Source organism: Rhinatrema bivittatum, chromosome 1 (genome assembly GCF_901001135.1).
Source record: "Rhinatrema bivittatum chromosome 1, aRhiBiv1.1, whole genome shotgun sequence".
NCBI classification, from domain to species: Eukaryota; Metazoa; Chordata; class Amphibia; order Gymnophiona; family Rhinatrematidae; genus Rhinatrema; species Rhinatrema bivittatum.
Window position 1 is genome coordinate 522,682,569 of NC_042615.1, and position 22,623 is coordinate 522,705,191.

At 45.9% G+C, this 22,623-nt stretch overlaps 1 protein-coding gene across 1 annotated transcript in view; it reads right to left on the reverse strand.

Annotated features, from left to right (window-relative positions):
• Window positions 1–5,106: 5,106 nt before the first annotated feature.
• Window positions 5,107–22,623, reverse strand: part of PGM5 (phosphoglucomutase 5) — a 284,610-nt gene continuing 267,093 nt past the window's right edge. Inside the window, exon 11 of the mRNA XM_029613010.1 lies at window positions 5,107–14,030. Coding sequence (XP_029468870.1) covers window positions 13,941–14,030 — 90 coding nt within the window. The 3' untranslated portion in view covers window positions 5,107–13,940. The remainder of the gene's footprint in view (window positions 14,031–22,623) is intronic.

Sequence of the window (22,623 nt, forward strand, 5' to 3'; positions counted from 1 at the left end):
AAGTTTCACTACCTTAAAAAAAACTTTTTAAAAATCACCAAAAGCCCAGCTCCCATCTTTCTCACTCTTTCTACCCCTTCATAAGAATAACCAACAGGACATAAACTATTCCCAAGCATTACATCAAGCTCCTTTAATCAAGATTCAGCCACAAATAAAAAAATCAACATCAAATTGAACCAACAAGTTTGTGTAACCCTTTTTTCATGGATTTACTTTTTCAAGGGCATACAAAATAATTTATCTCTGGGGTTGTCTTCAATACTGATCTCTCCTCCTTGCTTGTCCCAAGGTGTGAGTTCTTTCTGTGGGGGTGAAGGCAGACCTTTTGGCCCAGGCAGTGATGTGGATTCCTTCTAGTGTGAGTGCATATCTCTGGTGATTTTTTTTCTGATGCTGTGCTGTAAGGACAGACAGGCTGGTCACAGATGTGGGTGCTCAAAAAATAAATTTACTGATTCTTTAAAGAAAAATCAATGTCAAATCAATCCAAATGTGTGAGATTACAGCTGTCTTTGCTTACACTGCTCTCTCTTGCTCTGGGTATGTGTCCTGTCTCTCGGGTTCCTAGGATGTGGCTTATCACTTCTCTGCTGAGTGCATAAGTTATCCCAGTGGGCCAGGGAAATCCTACTGGTGGGGGATCCCCTAAATCCCGGAAAAATCCTACCCGAGTCCAAATGTACAGCCTCTTTCACCTAGCCTGTGTTCTGGTCCCTTGGGGTGGAGATCCTGTTGAGGGTCCCCTGATCTAGCTCCATCTTCCCAAACTTCTTATGGATGCAAATTCTTTGAGGGAAAAGTCTAAATGTGAACAGGAAAGCATCACAGCCCAGCTTCCCTGTGAAGAGGGGTGTATCAAAACCTCCTTACAACCGAAAAGGAGAGAAAAACACTTAAATTCCCAAACTCTCACATTGGGGTGACACTGTCGCCAAAGCTCCTTCTCTGGACTAGAAGAGTGGTTCACAGATTTTCAGCTCCCTGGCCCCCAAATCCAGGGTATGACCATCACCAAAAGGGTACAGGGTTCACACCACAAAAATAGCCAAAAACTCTTAACAAAGTCTCTGTCAAAAGGAGACATCCTCCCAGGCAGGGTGTGTACTGCTTGGAATCTCCTCAGTGACAAAATATCAAGTGAGCTGAGTAAGCCTCACTCTCACAAGGGAAACCAAAAATAGCTCCTCACTCCTCGGATGCTTAACCAAAATTATCGCACTACTCCTACTCCTAGCCCCCGCAAGTGGACTAAAGAGATATTATTCACATGGGGAGGTGCTACATAGAAATGATCTCTCCTACTAAGCTGGAAAATCTATGGCAGGGATCTAGGGCCATCTAGTGGGTAACCAGGGAGGTTCCCACATTTGTAATTTCCTCATTTGGAAAATTCCTGCTAGATTCAGGCTAGACTCCCTGACATAAATAGGAATGATGGTGTCTGAATATACAAGTGCACTATGGGGCAGATTCTAAAAGCCCTGCACGCCGGCGCCTATGTTGCATAGGCCGCCGGTGCGCGCAAAGCCCCAGGACGCGTGTAAGTCCCAGGGCTTTGCTTGGGGGGCATGTCAGGGGAGGCGCAGCATTTGGAGGCGGGGCCGAGGTGCCGGCCAGGGGTGTTCCGGGGGCGTGGCCGAGGCCTCTGAACCAACCCCTGGGCTGGGGAATGGCGTGCAGGCAACTGGCCGGTGCGCACAAGTAACTTTCTGAACAAAGGTAGGGGGGGATTTAGTTAGGGCTGGGGGGCAGGTTAGGTAGGGGAAGGGAGGGGACGGTGGGGGGGCCAGAAAAAAGTTCCCTCCGAGGCCGCTCCGATTTCGGAGCGGCCTCAGAGGGAACGGAGGCAGGCTGCTTGGCTCGGCGCGCACAGGTTGCACAATTGTGCAACCCCTGCGCGCGCCGACCCTGGATTTTATAACATGGGCGTGGCAACATGCACATGTTATAAAATCAGGCGTATATTTGTTCACATCGGGTTGCGTGAACAAATCTACGCACGTGCATAACTTTAAAAATCTACCCCTATGGGGCAGATATTAAAAGCTACGCCTGATTTTATAACAAGCGCGCAGCTGCGCGCTTGTTATAAAATCTGGGGTCGGCGCACGCAAGGGGGTGCACCTTGCGTGCGCCGAGCCCTAGGGGAGCCCTATGGCTTTCCCTGTTCCCTCCAAGGCCTCAGAGAGAACTTTCCTTCCACTCCCCCCCCCCCCCCACCTTCTCCTCCCTTCCCCTATCTAGCCCTACCTAAATCACCCCCCTACCTTTATTTTGTTTTGGTTCTTCGGTGGAAGGAGCATCTTTCACTTAGAAAGAACCGGAATAGCAGCTGTGCCATCACAGAGGAATAGATTCACATCCATTGCCAGAGAGGAGAAGTTATTAAGGTATATTCAAGAGTATTATTTCTACTGACCCAATTTTGCTGTACTTAGGAAGATAATGCCAATTGGCGCTGCCAGGAGGAAATTTATGAGAACAGTGAAGACTACAGGAGAGGTATGAGAATTGGGATTTTAGTATTCAGTTAATTGGGAATACAGATTCTAACCATTCCACAATGGGAAGGAGTAATTGAAATATGGAGTTAAAAGGGGGAAAATTTACACTCTTCAATCCGAGTAATTAGAATGGTGCAGGAACTGGATTTCATTAATTCTAAAGGCTTTTTCTGAAAGAGGAGTTTACAAATTTGTTAACATTTTTCTACAGTTGTACATCAGTTTGCTATAACCTCAAAGTGCTGTACAGAACTTTTCAGTCATCTTATCATTCAGCTTCCAGTGTGTTTACTGCTGCTAAAGACCTGAGAGATTATCAGTTCTGTTTACACTTGGACTAAAGAGGGCACATACGGGTAAAATGTGTAAAAGGCCCTTTAAGTTGAGCTCCCCCCCAGCGAGCCTGGACACTCTGATCCAGGTTTTTCTCTTGATAAGAACTTGCACATGGGGTCCCACCCTTTGATTGTGCGCCTCTGGGTGCATTATCTGAGTTTTCCCACAGCAAAGGGCTACAATACTGTCAGTGTTAGCTTTCAAAACTGAAAAGAGCCTGCAGAAAAAGGATTGGAAATGGAGAGTAGTGATAAGCCTGGGTGTCCTTTTAGTCATATATGTTAAAGTTTATTTATGTATTTCGATACATGAGCAACTCATTGCTTTTCTACTGAGTACCTCTCTGCCCATATTGAGCTCTCTCTCTCTCCCTCCCCGCCATGTCCCTTCTCTCATGATCTCAACGCTCTGGGGCTCTCACTTTCATCTCCTCTCCCTCATCTTGGCCCATGTTCCCACTCTCCTCCCATCTCTTCCTTTGCTCCTCCATCTATTGCATCAGCGCATGCACAAAGAAAGCCTGGCTAGCTCCTTCCAGAGGCTGAGGATACCTCTTCTTGCCGAGGGTTTACAGTTGTGCCGGAAAAGAATGATTTGCCCTCTCCTCCTTGATGGTGGCGGCATTAGAAGTAGAAGGCCAGCAGAAAGGGCAGGGGTACAGACAGACCCCTCCCCCCATGTGCTTTTCTTCAGAGAGATTGCATGTGGGTGTGTGATGACCTCACGACATGGGCCGCCTGGGTCTCTGTGTGCTGCCGCTGGCATCCCTTCTGCTAGTGCCGCTGTCGGCGGGGGGGGGGGGGGGGGGGAGGCAGGCAGGACAGGGCCATAGCGGGAAAGCAGGGAGAATGGAAAGATCTTACCTGGCAGTGGGGTCTCACCAGGAAGTCTTAGTATACTGGTGGGCCAGTATATCCCTGCAACTCACACAGCAGGAATGGCCAAATTTAAGCTTAACAGGTGCTATGGTTTTGTTTTTTTTAAAATTACTGATTACCCAATACAACTTATTGTTTTTAATTTTCTATCATAACTGCAAAATCTGTTTGTTCTTATATATTGTGTAGACTGGTACACATAGGGCTGAATTTTAAAAGAGTTACACTTGTAAAAATTAGCATATGTGTGGGTAAGTAGCCTGTACTTGCGTAATGACTGTATGCGTGTACATAAGAAGCTTCCTTGCCATTTTAAGAAACCTATGCACATAGATTTGGCAACTTATTTGCATAATGTTACACCTGCTAATTACCTTGCATAAGTGATATCAGACATGTTTATTGTGTAGTGTAGGCTTGCTGGGATGTTTGAATGAATTGGTGGGGGGAGTTCTGGCTGAAGAACAAGGAGGGTCTCAATGATCTACAGAAGGAATTGCTAAAGTGGTGCAGTACTTGGTAAACTAAATTTCAATTATGTGCCTGTTTTGAAATATACTGATTTAAATGTGTAAATTGGGTTTTTACACAAGTCAGTTCCTACTTTATTTTCATGCATAAAATGTATGTGCCTATCATTTTTAAAATAGGTAGGAAAAGTATGTGTTGAATGCACTGAAATACTTGCTTTCAACGCATTGAATGTATTCGCGTATAAGCATACATATGTATGTATGTTGCAGAGTATACATACGCATATTTTATAAATCATTTATTATCAGATACACGTGGGTTATAAAATGCTATCATAGATCTACGCACGGCCATATATGTGCATATATTTATTTATTTTATATATACCACTGTGCGGAGCTATTTGCAGGTTATCTTCATTATACTGGAATTATTCATAAGAAAATTTCAAATATGAAAAGCATCTGCATGATTGTTTCATAGAGTGAAATTTTTATTAAAAAGCTTCTCCATAAAGAAGTTTAATGAAAAGCTACTAAGAATGCTTATATTGTAGTTTAGGATATCAAGAGGCTGAAAGGTAGATTTAGAGATGAAACCTTCTGCCTGAAATGTGCATTCAGAGACTGTTCAGTGGTTAGAGCAGCAGGCTGGGAAGCCAGGATTCAAACCACGCTTATCCCACTAATGCTCCTGTGCCCCAGGAACCAACATAGATTGCAAGCCCCCTCTGGGGCAGGTACCTACCTATGGTACCTGAATTGGTAAGTCACCCTGAACATGAGCTTGGAAAGATGAGTAATAAAATCCAAAATATATAACTGTACCTCTAATCTGTCAAAAATAGAATTTTATTAGGATAAACGGCTACTATGACGTCTGAACTGCATAAAATTAAAAACACAAAGAAATACATAATTCCGCTTTATTAGATACTAAGTAATAAGGTTAGTTTTGACAGGAGTGTAGAAAGAAACAACACAGATTTCTTTTATTGTGGCATTACTTAAACTGAACTTATACTTTCACAGTTGCAATAAACTGTAATCCACCCGCAAAACAGCTTTACTGTACAAAGCTGTTTGGAGAAATGATTTGACAAGTGACCACACTGTATACAGTGGAATAAAAAACCCCCACACTGGCTGAAATAAGCCACATGCACAAGTGTTCCTCTTCAGTACAGAATACAACCAGGGGTAGCCAAGCTGCAATACTATTTCAGAGTAGGAAAAATCATTCATATATTGTGTATATACACACACAAACACACACATATTTTTTTCTTCCTTTAAATACACATAGAGAATTTCTACGTTTCCACAATTATCCTGAGTATTCTTTTTCCTCTCTTGTTTGGCTTATCAATAAGAGGATTCCTACAATTATTTGGTATGTCCTTAATTCCATTCATTTTCAGCTTTGGTATCCCTTCCTCTTTTGGTTCTTTTCAGTGAATTTTCTGGCTGTTAATGGCGTTAGATGGACAACACTTAGAATCTCCAAAGGGCAGGTACGGCACCGGCAGACGCACTGGAAATTCATTCCACACTGCCCTACCAACGTGTCTCAACTCTGTTCTGGAGAGACCACCTCAAGCAGTGAGAAAATAATACAGCTTCCTTGCCCATCTAATCCCTGACCTCTTCGCTTAGATTTGCAGCTGAGAATGTTTGATGCGATATTGATTCCTAGCCACAAAAAAAATAAAAAAATTTAGATTTCATCCAGGCCACAGAGAGGTTTTAGGATGGTAATGGCTTTTGGTAAGTAGTGGCCTAAGCTAGACTCGAGTCAGCAATTTAGAGGTGTGGGATTTGTATGTCTGTGCCAATATATTGGGTTCCCTGGTTACCATTTTCCACTCTTTCCTCACCATGGGAAAGTGACATATGAACACTGTTCCAACAACAAAGAGGTTCCATAATATCAGCCATGGCAGCACAAATAACGCCGATGATGCTAATCACAAGATGACTGCAGGGATTTTGGCACAAAATCAGGCCGATGCAATATAGTGAGTTCAGGATAATGCGATTTGGACATGCTGAAATAATCCCCGATGCAATACGGGCATTAGCACGTCCAATTAAGCGCATAGCTAACAGCACTCATCACATGCAAATTCCATGTAGATGAGGCTATTAGCTATTATCCTGAGATGCCAAAAACTACCATGTGGCTAAGATGCCCATTTTAATGTGGCAAATTTAATGCCTGCCCGGGATCTGGTGATAAAGCATGCTGTGCTCAAGGGCTCGCTGAAAAAAACCCCTACTTTCTGTGATTCTTCCTATTAGTGTTGTTGCGATACTTAAATAGGAGGAACCACAGAAAGCAGAATCATGCCGTGCTAAAGGGCTCACCACAAAAAAAATCCTGCTTTCTGTGGTTCCTCATAAGGGGAACCACAGAAAGCAGCATCCCCAAGGTCTGGCCCAGTTGGAACCCCTACCGGCAGTAAGTGAAGGTGTCAATAAATCAATATTAAGTGTCTGACACTTTATATTAATTTATTCACACCTTCACTTACTGCCGATTGATCCATTCACTGTCACATCTCAATGAAAGGACCAATCCCCTTTCAGAAGGCTTTCCTGAAAGGGGATTGGTTCTTTCATTGACAAGTGTCAGTGAAAAGGACCGATCAGGATCAGCCCTGCCCGGTGTGGGGAGGGCGCACTGGCCAGGCTGTTGTGGGCACACAGCCACATCTCTTGTTTGCCCAATGCAGAGTGCTAGGGACACACAAATTATCCATTGTGCATCCCTTTCAGCACGGCAGCTCATTTGTCTATTGCATCGAGTGCCCAGTAGCGGTGGATGTGCACGCGTTCAAAAAACGTGCGTCCAGTTTGGAAGCACGTTTTTTACATGATAATATTGCATCTGCCTGAATGTTAGCAACCTATGGAGCCAACCTAATGATGAGAGAAGGGTCTCTCTGAAAAGTTTTCTTTAAGATGGGTCCAGCTTCCTGTGAAATGTTCCTATATGTAAAATAAATATTTACACTACTTACTCCTTGAGGACCCAGGAGCAGGCAGAGTCAGGAGTTAAACAGAAAATACAGCAGTAGCTGAATAGGCAGGCAGAAAAAGCACATGGAGGTTTGGACCTGGCAGAGCTGCTCAGTTCACAGCAATGGCAGCCCAGGCAGGAACTGGAGTCCTGCTGCATAGAGGGGAGCATTGGGGAGAAGGTCAGCTGGGGGAGGAAGAGAAGTCTGACTGTTAAGCAAGTGAACTCTCCCTGGAGGTAGAAAAGATTGCAGCATGCAGCACTGAAAAAAAAAATATGAAGAAAAAAAAAAAAGAGGCCTGTGCAGCAGTCCTGCTGCTGAATAAAAAGCACGAGGCTCCTCGTGCTGAAGCCAGGAAAGAAATGGAGGAGGAAGAATTAGTCAAGACGGCAGAAGAAGGGGCCCTGAAGCCTGGGAGTGTCGGTCACCCACCCAGCAGTTGTGAAGAAAAGAGGCTGTGCTGAACACAAGGTTTCCCAGGAAAGCTGCAGAAGTGCTTAGAGCTTGGGCACAGCAGGGAAAGATAACCATAGGGCAGCTTTTCCCAACCGGCGTGCCATGGCTGCAGGCTCATTTCCTGTTTCCCTCCTGGCCTGCAGGATGTCCTTCCGCCAGCAGGGGGCGTAGGAGTGCAGCGCTTATCGGCAGCTGCGCCTGCTTTCCCCTGCAACAGAAACTGCACTGGGTTCTGTAGGCTGGTGAGACCTGCTGGCCTCGTGCAGTTCAGATTGCAGAGGGAAGCTGGCAAAAGGAGGAAGAGGCAGCACTCGTTAAGCCTGCTCCCAGACTTTTGCTGTTCAAGGATTGCGGGTGGAGTGGGGAAAGGCATAGATTAATGTGCCACAGGGTATAGAGGGAGAGAGAAGAGAAGGTGATGATGTCAGGGGTTTGGGGAGAAGGGTGGAGGGAGAGGGAAGATGATTGTTCATGGAGGTGGGGAGGAAAGGTGGAAGGAGAGGGAAGGTTGTAATGATGCCAGGGAATGAGGTTGAGGGAAGAGAGGATGATGCCAGGGGGTGGGGGAGAGGGAAGATGATAATACAAGGGATGGGGGAAGAGATGGTGGGAGAGGGAAGGTGATGATGATGCTGATGCCAGGGGCGTGGGGGATAGGGAAGGGAAGAAGATGATGATGCTAGGGGGAGAGGTATGATTATGATGCTGGGGGAAGAGGGAAGGGAGAAAGAGATGATGCCAGGGGATGAGGGAGAGGAAAGAGAAGAGAAAGTGATGATGGGGAAATGGATGGTGTGCGACAACGAAGTGTCTCCTTTGCCATGTGTGCCCTGAAACAAAAAAGGTTGGGAACGAGTGCCATAGGATGACCAACTGCCTGGTTTTCCACCAGACAGCCCGGTTTTGCAGCTGATTCTACAGTGTCCGGATACAAGGGTAACTGGACACTGTAAAACTCAGTCAGCAAGGCCTGGGGCCAGTCAGCAGAGGGGGTGCGCCTGAAGACAGCAAAAGAGAGAGAAAAAGGGAGGCCTTCAGCCGCCAGCTGAACCCATCCTGATGCAGAGAGAGATAGACACAGTAATATACTCTGGTGCCAAAACGCTGCCCCAGCAAACAGCACAAGAGGATCCTGGGCCAAGAGCTTCCAAACCCGGTGAGGCCGGCTAATGGAAGATAGGCCCTCTGTTCCCCTGGACTGGCCTGCTGTCCTCCCCAGAGACGCCGTCTGAAGTTAAAAAATGAAACCCATGGATTTGGCGAGCTAAGGGTCAGGTTTCCTCATTGTTCAAAACATTTACTGCCAATAAACAAAAAAAACACCAGTTGCAGAATTTGGGAAGCGGTCTTTACATCACACGGACCCACCTCCGATCCATGAGCCTGGTAGCTTTTGGATGTGATGATGATCAGCCCCAGTGCTCTGTTTACCAGGGCCGGGACCGGCATTGTTAGCATACACAATCTACTGCTGCATGCGGGGACCCCAGGAAGCACGTTCGAATAACACAAGCTCCCTCTTCCTGCCCTGCTAAATAATTCACCTTTGCTGATTTGCCTCATGCCATGGCCTGTCTGCGCAATGCAGATGCGCAGCTAAGAAACTTTGTCAAGGGGCACACGCTGCTGGAGACCTATGAGGAAAAAGTGAGCTTTCCAAGTCACCAGCATTTGTGTGTGTGAGTGTGTGTGTCAGTGAGAGCATATGTGAACTTGTGTGTTTGTGAGAGAGAACACGTGTGTGTCAGTGAAAGCACATATGTATGTCAGAATATATGTGAATGTATATGTACAAAGGCATATGTGTGCGAGCATGTATTTGTCAGTGAGTGCATATCTGAGCATGTGTGTGTGTGTGTGGCAGTGACAGCATATGTGAGAGAGCATATGTGTCAGTGACAGCATGTGCGTGTGTGTCAGTGAGAGTATATGCGAGAGTGGGTTTGCGCGTGTGTCGCTGAGAACGTATGCACACACCAGCAGGGAGCTAAAGGGCAAATACAGGACACGGGAGGCAGCCAATGGGAGAAGAGGATGGCTCGCTGGGAGGGTGTGGACACCAGAGAATTCCATGAGGACAGAGAGAGAAACCCAAAAAACCAAGAGAGAATGACATTTAACTGTTGCTGTATTGTTAGTTTAGGGTGTATTTAGAAATAGAAGCTGTTAATGTTAGCTAGAGGCAGAAGAACCTGAAGCTCTGTAAGAAGACTGGGAGACTTTAGAGAAGAGATCCCTGCACCTAGGTAGGGAAACCCGTGCCAGGGGGGAGAAACACCCCGGTGAACAGACTGGGAGTCCCAGCCAGTAACAGGACTGGAAGTGGTAGATGTACCCAGGTAGGGCCAGTGGCATCTGACTGTGCCTGCCAGTTCCCACAACTGAGCACTGTTCGAGCTCAGCCAGTGTGCTGTGGAGCAGCTACTTTTCTCAGCTGAGCCAGCAACCCCAGGGCTGTAGCAGTGCGGCACAGAGAACCAAGTCACCTCTTGTCTGGGAAATACGGAGACCTAAAACTCTGAGTAAACAGACTTTGCCTGTTGCACTACTGTTGCTAAAGTGCATATTACTACTACTACTACTACTACTTAACATTTCTATAGTGCTACACGACATACGCAGCGCTGTACAAACATACAAAAAGATAGTCCCTGTTCAATAAAGCTTACAATCCAATAAGACAAACACAGGACAAGAGACTTGGGGTGTAAAGTAAGACAATGGTTAAAAAGAAAAGAAAAGCAAGTTAGTTAACAAGACTAAAATAAGACAGGCATAAGATTTAAAAGCACATACAAAATAAAGTGTTCTGGACCATTCCTGCATGAACCCTCCTTTGTTACACGCCACCACCGAACCCATGGCCTCAGGGGGCAGGAAAAGGAGAAGAACCCAAAAGTGTAACAACTGGTGTGAGAAGTGGGATTTCTGGCCAAACACTTGCTAGTAATTAAAAACAGCCGATGGAAAACAGCACAGTCGAGGCCACGGCAAGGCCCAGGAGGGAACTCCCATGTTGTCAGCAGAACAGAGTGACTGGATGACTATCAGATGCCCCTCAGACAGTTATCACCCAGAGACTAAACAGAGTATGATGCCCCAAGGACAGAAACTCTTATGGTGGTCGCCAGATTTGAGGGCCCCATCCCCTACCAACCGAAAGAGGGCTGGCCGAGGGATTGCGGGTACTACAAACCCTGAGTGGGAAGGACCTGGAGGGAAGGCCTAGCCTCTGAAATCCCCATGGGAAGGTCACCTACCAAAGGGGACCCACACCCACAACTACCCATGACTGCCCTACCCTCCCATGGATTTCTCTAGACCAGGTTATCCAGTGTCCTATCCTGCACCCACACCATACTATACAGCTGTGGGATATTCACTCACCAATAGTTACTCTGTCAGCTATCCAGTTTTCTCTGGAGCACCTGGAACACCAAGTCTGCCAGGGCAGAGAGAAGACACATCAGTGAAGCGTACAGCAAACTAGATGTGGGGAAGCACCCACCAAACCCATCAGTTTGAGGGCCTGAGACCCAAGGTGGCTACATCTGATGGCAAAGAAGACTGAGAATCTTTTATGGTACCATTTGCACACATGGCACAGAAGTATGGGTGGAGCAGCACCGAGAGAGTGGACTACCTCTATGAATGACTGAGGGAAGCTGCCATTTGCTATGTTTGCTCCCTCCCAAACCAGATCAAGGAAGATTTTACCCTGTTGATGAACAGCTAGGCCATCATTTGGTCAATTGTACAAAGGCATATGTGTGCGAGCATGTATTTGTCAGTGAGTGCATATCTGAGTGTGTGTGTGTGTGTGTGTGTGTGTATGGCAGTGACAGCATATGTGAGAGAGCATATGTGTCAGTGACAGCATGTGTGTGTGTGTCAGTGAGAGTATATGTGAGAGTGGGTTTGTGCGTGTGTCGCTGAGAATGTATGCACGCACCGGCAGGGAGTTAAATGGCTCCTATAGTCGGCCCTTTAGCTCCCTGCCTGTGCGTACATGCAGATACAGGACAGGGGAGACAGCCAATGGGAGAAGAGGAGGGCCCGCGTGCATGCAGATACAGGACAGGGGAGACAGCCAATGGGAGAAGAGGAGGGCCCGCGTGCATGCAGATACAGGACAGGGGAGACAGCCAATGGGGAGAAGAGGAGGGCCCGCGTGCATGCAGATACAGGACAGGGGAGACAGCCAATGGGAGAAGAGGAGGGCCCGCGTGCATGCAGATACAGGACAGGGGAGACAGCCAATGGGAGAAGAGGAGGGCCCCCTGGCAGGGTGTGAACACCAGAGAATTCCAGGAGCACAGAGAGAGAAACCCAAGAAGCCAAGAGAGAAAGACATTAATCTGTGAGTGTTCATTAGGTTGCTGTTTTGTTAGTTTAGTTGTGTATTTGGAAACAGAAGCTGTTAATGTTAGTTAGAATCAGGAGAGCCTGAAGCTCTGTAGGACAGAGGCGGGGACTTTTCAGTGAAGAGATCCCTGCACCTAGATAGGCAAACCCGTGCTCGGGGAACACCTCGGTGAAGAGACTGGGAGGCCCAGCCAGTAACAGGACCAGACATGGCTGCTGTACTCAGATGGGGGCCAGTGGCATCTGACCGTGCCTGTCGGTTCCCAAAGCTGAGCACTGTTAGAGCTCAGCCAGTGTGCTGTGGAGCGGCTACTTTGTCTCAGCTGAGCCAGCATCCCCGGGGCTGCAGCAGTGTGGCACAGAGGACCGAGACACCTCTGGTCTGGGGAGGACCAAAAGTCCTAAAACTGTGAGTTAAACAGACTCTGCCTGCCGCCGCACTACTCTTGTTAAAGTGCAGCTACAAAATAAAGTGGGTTGGACCCTTCCTGCGTGAACCCTCCTTTTGTTGCACGCCGTCACCGAACCCACGGCCTCAGGGGCGAAGGACCCTAAAGTGTAACAATATAATTTTCCTTCCAGGAAAGTCTGCAAAACACACACACACAGGTGTGTGGGAAAAACTGTGATCTTTTGAAACTGTAAGAAGCACCTGGCGTTACGAGTTAAACCTAGACGTCTGTTTGATACTGAAGTTTGTTGTTGAAACCTGTTAAAAACGAAGAGGAAATTTAAACTCTTGGTAATAATGGTAACAGCATGGGTTCACGTTGTACAAATGAATGGGGCGCTCCTATTACTGAAAAGGAACAGACGTTCTTTACTGGTTTGAGTACTGTTGATTAGAAAACTGTTAGATTACCTGCCATCCTGATTTGACTCGCACCTAAATACCGTCCTCCCAACCTGCTAGGAGGAGGTAAATACATTTATTTCAGTTATTCTTTTGGGCTTTTTATTGACAGGTACCCAAATCCATTGAATGCTTTCTTTTCCCTGCCTCTGGAAGACGCCTTAACCGGGCGGGATTGCCCATCATTTCCGTAACTGGTGGAGGGAGAGGATCGTGGGGAGGAGTGGTAGGGCCTTCCTCATCAATATCTGTGTGCGCCCCAGGTGCCATGGGGACAATTCGGAACCTCCAGCCCCCAACGAACCTTTCGGCTTCCCTGCGGCGGAGGCCTCCATGACCCTGGGGCACTAACACGTAGGCAGAAGTCTGAAACGTATTACTGAGCCAACAAAACCCAAACGGCGCACACGCCCTCCTTAAAACTGGCAAGCTGTGTTCACACATCAACAAACTAAATTTAACGCCCCCCCCCCCCCACAGCAAAGTTTAGGGAAGGTATGGACGGAGATAGGAGTCTGAGAAAGCATCAGTGTAGGAAGTTAGAGGAAACGCACGTGCCGCAGCCACTCTATTCACATACAAACAAGCTTGTGACTTCAGCTGAACTCAACAAAGCAGAAATATGGTGCAGCCTGGAAGTGTGAGCAGGCCCGTGTTGTACAAACAGTTGCAATAGCTATACAGAACTTATACCCCTTTCTTAACTGCAGCTCATGACGGCAAGACTAGACTTACAGCTCATCCTGCCTTATTTGTAATGTTGTTTCTCATACCAAGAATTTTTGTTGGTTTTGTTTCTAGGGGAGATTTTTTTTCCTTTTTATTTATAGTCAATAAAATACATTGCAGCTCTATCAAACATGATAATAATATACAGTTGATTTCAGATGTTAAAGTAACCGAATATATACTTTGGCTTCAGAAGCGTAAAAAAGATCATAGAGACCAAAGGAGTAAACCACTAACACAAAAGACACTGGCAAAGTCAAAGGAACGGCTTTCTCCTTCTCACTCTTGCTTTTGGCTCAGGGTCAGTGGTGCCTCTGGGTTCAGGTGATGACAGTGGGTCCCTTGCGTCCCGTCCTCTCGTGAATCTGAGAAAGCTTCAGTGCAATGGCGATGAGGGGACCCAGCACGGCCTGCAGGAGGGAAAAAGAAAAAAAAAACACATATCAAGTCACTTATCAGCAAAGCCAAGGACAAATTATTCTTCAGCAAATGTACATGGATGTCCACCTGTTACTGTTAAGTCTACAGTGCATGAACTATTACAAGGTGTAAAAATAAGGAGAGGGGATTTAAAGAGTTAGAACCTATGCTGATAAAAGCCACTCAGTAAGGCATCTTATCAGCGGACCTACACCCAAAGGGTCTGATTTACTAAGCATTTTTCCCTTAGACACAGAAAGGGAGAAAAGCCTTAGCAAATCAGTCCCTAAATGCACCTTCTTCTAACCTAGAAAAAAAAGGAGGCTGTTGCTTTTTTCTATTGGCTTTGATGTTTTAACATTTTTTTTAAAACTTTATTTATCCAGAATGTGATACAGCCAACAAAGCACAGTACAAATCATTTTCCATAAGGCTTAATATTAAAAATAAAGCACAAGACTGTGCTTCAAGGCATCACACCAGTCTTTTTCAATAAGGGAGACCAGCTAACAAAGACCTGGATTCTCTAAGGTCGCAGACCTTAGAAAATCCGGCGATAACGGGGGGCGGGGTGGCGAAGCAGGGTGCGGGCCTGCGAAAGCCGGCAGTGATCGCACCTCCGCAGTGCAATCGCTGCCGGCTTTCGCACCCAATAGCGCCATCGAAAAAGGTGGTGCTATTGGCTGCGAAACTGGCGGCGAAAAGGGCCCTTAGCTTTTCGCCGTCAGCGACTTCTTTGCAGCATCTGCCCTGGTGCCGTCCCAACTCCTCCCCTTCCAGTGCGGACGCCGCCCAGAACCCGCCCCGATTTAGGAATCGCATGCGAAAAGTCCCTTTTCACGTGCGATCCATTTTGAAAATGACCCCTAAAGACGACTGATTCAAATCTGTCATAGATCCAACATTCATACAATAATCACAATCATCCTGCTGCCGGAAGGAACTAGTATTTCAATCTAAATGTCGTACTATTTAACAATACCAGTTAGGAGAATAGCCTACAATATGCACTCTCTCTCCTACAGGCTTCGCTAGTAAACTTATACAGAGCTTCCCAAGCTTTAATTTAGTCTTTAGGAACATGTTTGCGCACAAATCTTTCCTCTATTCACTCCAATTGCATCCAATCTGCCATTTGTTGGAACCACAACATTGCAGCTGGGGGAGAAGACTTGAATTCCAGTGTTTTAATATACAAAATTTTGCCAGTAAGAATGCTATCCCAACAAATTATATATATAGCCTTCAGATAAAGTAGAAGCCCAAGTCGTGGATCTGAATAAGAGGAAGGCTCCTGTCTAAGTTTTAGTAGCAGTAATTTTTTTCCATTATGTTCAAAACTTTTTTCCAGAATGGAAATAACCTTGCAGACAAAACAAAAGGATGCACCGGATCAGTGGTTCTCAACCTTTTTTCCCATCATGACACACCTGATGGACGATATTCACAAGTGTGACACGCTGCTCATTACAGTCCATGGTGGAAATAAAAAATAAAGGCCCAGTATTATTATTATTGTTAAGAATGATACAAGGGAAAGATAAGTACTCATCTGAACAGAAATGACATAGATAGAAAATCTTAATCACAATGTATGGTTAAAAATGGTATCTCATTCATACAATCATATTCAAGCCGTCAAACTTCAAAAGAAAATATACAAATTTTGTAGGATCCTTACTCATAGAGTCAATAGAATGTACCAGACTCTTCTTGTGGTATCGGGTCCTTTATTTTGTTTATATCATTTTTATCAATTTTCTATTTTTACTTTTTTTTATATAAAGTCCCAAAACTTGAAAAATGATGGAAACTCCAAAGTTTTTCAAAACATAATAAGCTTAACAGTTCTTTTGTCCAGCTAAACTGGTAAACGCAGTCACAGTATAAGTAATAATGATGTCACACATTCAATTGCAATCACAAAATTATAATGGTGATACTCATCCAAACTCAGTCCTGACGGTTTAACTATTTCATATTGGACACTGGATTAAGAAATACTGTATGTGCCCTAGTTTTAGCAGACAAGGGAGATCCAATGTTTATTTTAACGTTTGAGCCAGTCAGGCCGGCCTATGTGGTTTAACGATAGGAGAAATGAAAGGGAAGAGGCAGTATGGAGATGTCTACACATATAAAAAATGTTGCTTTTCTTTACCCTTCTAAATGCTATTGCAGACACAGAGAGATTTAAAGTCCACAAGGTCTGCCTGAATCCATTCTGTTGATAAAACCTTCAATTTTATTTTCTATTATCTTCTTTTTGTTTATCTGGAATGTCATTGGATTAAATACTGCATGGCTACTATGTTTTCTTTATAGGCTTGTGCATAGTTTAGGATTTTCTTACAGCATTTTCCTTGACTACCCATAGTTTATATATAGTGCATTCAGAAAGTATTCAGACCCCTTCACTTTTTCCACATTTTGCTATGTTACAGCCTTATTCTAAAATGGATAATGTGCATTTTTCCCTCCTCAGTCTGTATACAATACCCCATAATGTCAAAGCAAAATCAGGCTTGTGGAAATTTGTGCAAACTAATTTGATAAAACCTGAAATATCACATTTACATAAGTATTCAGACCCTTTACACAGAACTTTGTTGTGGCATCTTTTGCAGTGATTACAGTCTTAAGTCTTCCTGTGTATAACACTACAATCTTGGCACACCTGGATTTGGGGGATTTTCTCCCATTCACCTCTGCAGATCCTCTCATGCTCTGTCAGGTTGGATGGGGAGCGTTGATGCACTGCCATTTTCTGGTCTCTCCAGAGATCTTCAATTGGGTTCAAGTCCGTGCTCTGGCTGGGCCACTCAAGCATATTCCTAGATTTGTCCCAAAGCCACTCCTGCGTTGTCTTGGCTGTGTGCCTAGGGTCACTGTCCTGTTGGAAGGTGAATTGTCACCCCCGTCTGAGTTCCAGAGTGCTCTGGAGCAGGTTTTCATCAAGGATCTCTCTGTACTTTGCTCCGTTTATGTTTCCCTCGATCCTGACTAGCCTCCCAGTTTCTGCAGCTGAAATACATCCCCACAGTATGATATTGCCACCACCATGCTTTGCCATAGGGATGGTATTTGTTAGACATGACGCTTGGCATTCAGGCCAAAGAGTTCAATCTTAGTTATATCACACCAGAGAATCTTGCTTCTCATGCTCTGAGTCCTTTAAGTGCCTTTAGCAAACTCCAAGTGGGCTGTCATGTGCCTTTTACTGAGGAGTGGCTTCCGTCAGGCCTCTCTACCATAAAGGCCTGGTTTGTGGAGTGCTGCAGAGATCTCCAAAATCTTTGAATTGTGTGTCCTCTTCTTTGGAGGCTTTGGTGATCTGCAGAATCAGTTGGCCCAGCTAAGAGAGAACTGCAGGTTTTAACAGCGGAACATGGAAGACATCATGGATGTGCAGAGATGGAGGTAATTCGAGTTTGTAGGCCACTGGATGGAGTTGTTGTCCAATGGAGAATGGGCCCACGAATCACAGAGCAAATTTCAATGAAGGCATTTTCAACTGCAGGTTTTTAGTGCTGAGCCAAACCAGACTTCCAGGGTGAAGTTGAGGGGTTGTGCGATGTGCGATGAATAAAACGGAAAATGTCATAATGCCTCTGTATCGCTCCATGGTGAGACCGCACCTTGAATACTGTGTACAATTCTGGTCGCCGCATCTCAAAAAAGATATAATTGCGATAGAGAAGGTACAGAGAAGGGCTACCAAAATGATAAGGGGAATGGAACAACTCCCCTATGAGGAAAGACTAAAGAGGTTAGGACTTTTCAGCTTGGAGAAGAGACGACGGAGGGGGGATATGATAGAGGTGTTTAAAATCATGAGAGGTCTAGAACGGGTAGATGTGAATCGGTTATTTACTCTTTCGGATAGTAGAAAGACTAGGGGGCACTCCATGAAGTTAGCATGGGGCACATTTAAAACTAATCAGAGAAAGTTCTTTTTTACTCAACGCACAATTAAACTCTGGAATTTGTTGCCAGAGGATGTGGTTAGTGCAGTTAGTATAGCTGTGTTTAAAAAAGGATTGGATAAGTTCTTGGAGGAGAAGTCCATTACCTGCTATTAAGTTCACTTAGAGAATAGCCACTGCCATTAGCAATGGTAACATGGAATAGACTTAGTTTTTGGGTACTTGCCAGGTTCTTATGGCCTGGATTGGCCACTGTTGGAAACAGGATGCTGGGCTTGATGGACCCTTGGTCTGACCCAGTATGGCATTTTCTTATGTTCTTATCTGCTTGTTTTTTAAGGCACTCTGCTGCTTGCCCTAGGAGGCAGTGTGTCTTCTGACAAAATTCCTGGAGTTCATGTTCCATTAGATTAAGTGCTGGACAATTTACTGAAATAAGAACAAGTCTTGGTGTACAGGGATGACATCCAAACACTATATAAAAGGGTAATGAGCCAGTAGAACTGTTTACGTGGTTGTTATGCCAGGATTCAGACCATGGGATAAGGGAGACCCAGTTATCCTGCCGTTGGTTTACACAGGCTTGTAGAAATGCCTTGAGACTCTGATTTACTCACTTGGTTCATTCATTACTCTGGGGGTGGTAGGATGAAATGAAATCCAATGTAGTTCCAAATTTCCTGCTCTAGCCTTTCCAGAAGCAGGCAGTGAACTGTATGCCCTGGTCTGAGAGAATGTGAAGAGGGAGTCCGTGCAGATGGAAGATATAATGCACAAAGAGTTTAGCCAGTTCTGACGCTGATAGGAGTGTCGGAAGGGGCATGAAATGCGCCATCTTAGAAAATCTATCCACTACCACCCATATGGTGGTGTTGCCGCCAGAGAGGGGAAGGTCAGTGATGAAGTCAATGGCCAAGTGGGTCCAGGTTTCCTTGGGGGCTGGCAGCAGCTGTAACAACCCCCTAGGTTGAGCTCGCACATTTCTATTCAGGGCACTCGTGGGACAGGACTCCTTGTAATGCTTTACGTCAGTCTTCATCTGGGACCACTATTAATATCGGAAGATTAATTCCAAGATTCAGGTGATGTGGGTGACCTGCTATGTGGAAGCCATGAGCCCACTGAAGAACCTTTTGACATAGATGCTGGAGAACCAAGGTCTTCCCAAGAGGGACTGTGAATGTGGCAGCGATTACAATCTTTGCAGAGTTGATGATATGCTATGGAGACTCCTGAGAGCCCTCAGTATCAAAGGAGCATGAAAGGGCATTGACTTTTCAGTTCTTCTCCTCTGAGTGGTACCGCAACTCGAAGTCAAACCAATTAAAAAACAATGACCACTGGACTTGCTGGGAGTTCAGCCTCTGTGCATGTGTTACATGTTCAAGGTTTTTGTGATCTGTATAGATGACTACTGGGTACCATTCTTCTAAGGTTAGCTTGACCACTAGCAGCTCATGATCACCAATAGTATAGTTATTCTCTGCCGGAGAGAATTTTTTCAAGAAACAGGAGCAGTCACACTTTGGTTATGCTACAAGAGGTCAGTGCCTACCTGGAGTGTTGACACATCTACCTCTTGAAAGAATGGCTTAGACAGGTCTTGGACAGGACAGGTCTTGGACATGGATCAAGGGTGAACTCCTCTTTGAGATGTTCAAAAGCTTAGATAGTGTCCATGGTTCAGTTTTTAGTGTCTGCACCCTTCTTGGTTAGGTTGTGAGCAGAGCCACCAAGGAGGATTAATCAAGAATAAACTGCCTATACTAATTTGCGAACCCCAGGAAGCACTGCAGTGCTGGGGCCACTCCAGTATGGCCTTTAATTTGTCTGAGCCCATATGTAGGCCTTGCCGGGAGATAGCATATCCCAAGAAGGGAAGCTCTTCCTGTTCGAAGATACACTTCTCTAACTTGATGTAGAGGTGGTGCTCATGGAGTTTCTGAAGGACCTGTTTCATGACATTGATGTTCCGGCAAAAACTTGGAGAAGACTGAGATATTATCCAGGTAAACTATTACATGGGAGTAGATAAGGTCCCGGAAGATCTTGTTGATCATAAATTGAAAGACTGCGGGGTGTCACAGAACCCGAAGGGCATCACTAGGCATTCATGGTGTTCGTCTTGAGTACTGAAGGCGGTCTTCCATTCATCGCCTTCTCGGATCCTGATCAGGTTGTATCTCCCCCCCACCCAAAGGTCCAGCTTGGTAAATATCTGCATGCTCCGAAGGCGATCAAAGAGCTCAGAGATCAAGGGAAGAGGATAGCGGTTCTTCTTGGCAATGGAATCAAGACTATGATAGTCAATTCATGGATGTAGTGACCCATCCTTCTTCCCTACAAAAAGGAATCCCATGCCATCAGGTGATGAGGAGGAGTGAATGAATCCTCTGTCCAAATTCTCTTTAATATAGTTGGTCGTAGCCTCTATTTCAGGGGCAGAGAGCGGGTATACCCTGCCTCTAGGTGAAACAATGCCGGGGACCAAGTCATAAGAGCAATGGGCCAGCAGGATCTCTGCCTGCTGTTTGCTGAACACATCTGCAAACTCTGTGTATTGTGGCTGTAGAAAGCTCTAAGGTAACTGCTTGAGCCAAGGGAATCACAGGTGAAACTTTGGCAAGGCATCGCTCATGACAGATAGAGCTCCATTTGGCAATCTGTAATGTGGCCCACTTGATGTGGGGCTCATGTAACATGAACATATAAAGACTGATTTATCTGCCCTGCTGGATCCCTATGTGCATAGTGAGGGGTATGGCGGCTTTCATAACATGTCTAGGCAAATGTTCTCCGTATACAGATAAAATTGAGAGTGGAGTATCCAAAGGGACTGTCGGTATCTGGTAGTGATAGACCAAAGCCTCATGGATGAAGCTACCACCACCACTGGTATCCAAGAAGGCAAGAGTGTCCACAAGAATGTCCCCAAGAAATAGACATAGTGGTACAAGGAGTTATGAGGAGGTGGAAGGATGACATAGGATGGCCTCTTCTACCAGGCCTAGGTCCTTGAGTTTCCCAGCTTATTTGGGCACTGACTTGCAAAGTGCCCAAATGTGGCACAATACAAGCACAAATTGAGATTGCGGTGCCTTTGCTTCTCCTCCGCAGACTGTTTAAAACAGTCAACTTGCATGGCCTCTATTGGTGCCGGTCCTGGCTCAGGAGGTAAATGGGAATCACTGGCTGCTGGAAATTCTGGGTGAGACAGATGAATAGTAGGCTGAGCCCCTTTCCCAGGCCCGTTCTTGGAACTATAAGTCTAGCCAAATGGCTAGACTGATTAGGCCCTCCAATATCTCCAGAGATCCCTGGAAGCCAGCTCATCCTTTATGCACTATGAGATCCCTTGCCTGAAGATTGCAGTCAGACTGACATTGCCCCCCTGAAGTTTAAAGACCACGGTGTGGAAATGCATTGCATACTCATCCCTCAGACCGAGAACCTTGTTTGATCTGCAGGAGTTTGGGTGCCTTGGAAGCAGTTCATTGAAGATCTGCCAGAATTCTTGCATGAAGTGGTTCAAGTCTCCCAGGAGAGGGTAATCTCTTTCCCAGAGAGGTGAGGCCCATTCCAGGGCCTAGTAAGGATAGAATATGTCACCTTAACTCCATCAGTGAGGAACAAAGGTGCCTGTAAATCAAACTGCATCTGACATTGATTTAGGAGGCCTCTACATTTCACTGCATCTCCATTGTACCTTGGTGCTGGAGGCAAGTGAAAAATGGGAGTAGTAGGCTGTTTTACAGGTGCTGGAGCCGAAGCCGGAGTGGTCCGGGCAGCTATTCCTTGGAGGTACGTGGCCATAGTATTCAGCTGCTGCTGATGCCAATGTGCTAGCCTGGCAATGGCAGAGGTCTGAAGCAAGTCTGCAAAGCTCATGGCCTCAGCAATATGTGAAGGGTGGCGTGGGTGTGAGCCCTTTGTGCTGCGGTGCAGTTGATGCAGCTTCATAGGTGAAGCTATGAGGCCTATACTGGCGGCTGGAGAATGCACCTTGTGGTAGGACTATAGCTTCACCTATAATAGCCTTCTCCTCCATAGATTGAGCTCTTGGGTTTTGGCAGCCAGCAAGTCTTAGGCATGTCTCTAGAGCGGTAGCTAGAGTAAGAGTTGAATTGCATGCCAAAGTCAGGGTAGGCAGCAGAATAATGGACAGGCCAAGGTCGGGGTAGGCAGCAGACAATCGTGGTCAGGTCCAGGCAAGAGGTCAAATCTGGAAGTCAGGCCAAGGGTGTATGAGAACACACAGCAGATGCTGGATGAGACAAGTAATACAAGGCAAGGCTAGATAAGGAAGGGTTGACGAGACAAGGCTGGATGAGGCAAGGCTGGACGAAGAATCAGGAACACAGAACACAGGAACCAGGAAAGCAAAGGGAACATGCACTACTAAGACAGGAGACCCATTGCTGAGGTAAGGTAATGCTGTGAGGCCCTTGCTTAAATAGACTAGTCAGCCTGATGTCATCGGAGGGCGCTGCTCAGCATTTCCCGCTGCGGTACCCATATAATGCATTCAATATGTGTGCCTGCGCACCTAAGGAGAGGCGGCGGTTACCAGCATCTTGGGCCATGCTGGACGGCGTTGAAGCAGGAGGCTGTGTGCTGACTGGGATGGGTCCAGCCATGTTGGGGGGTGAGTGAGACC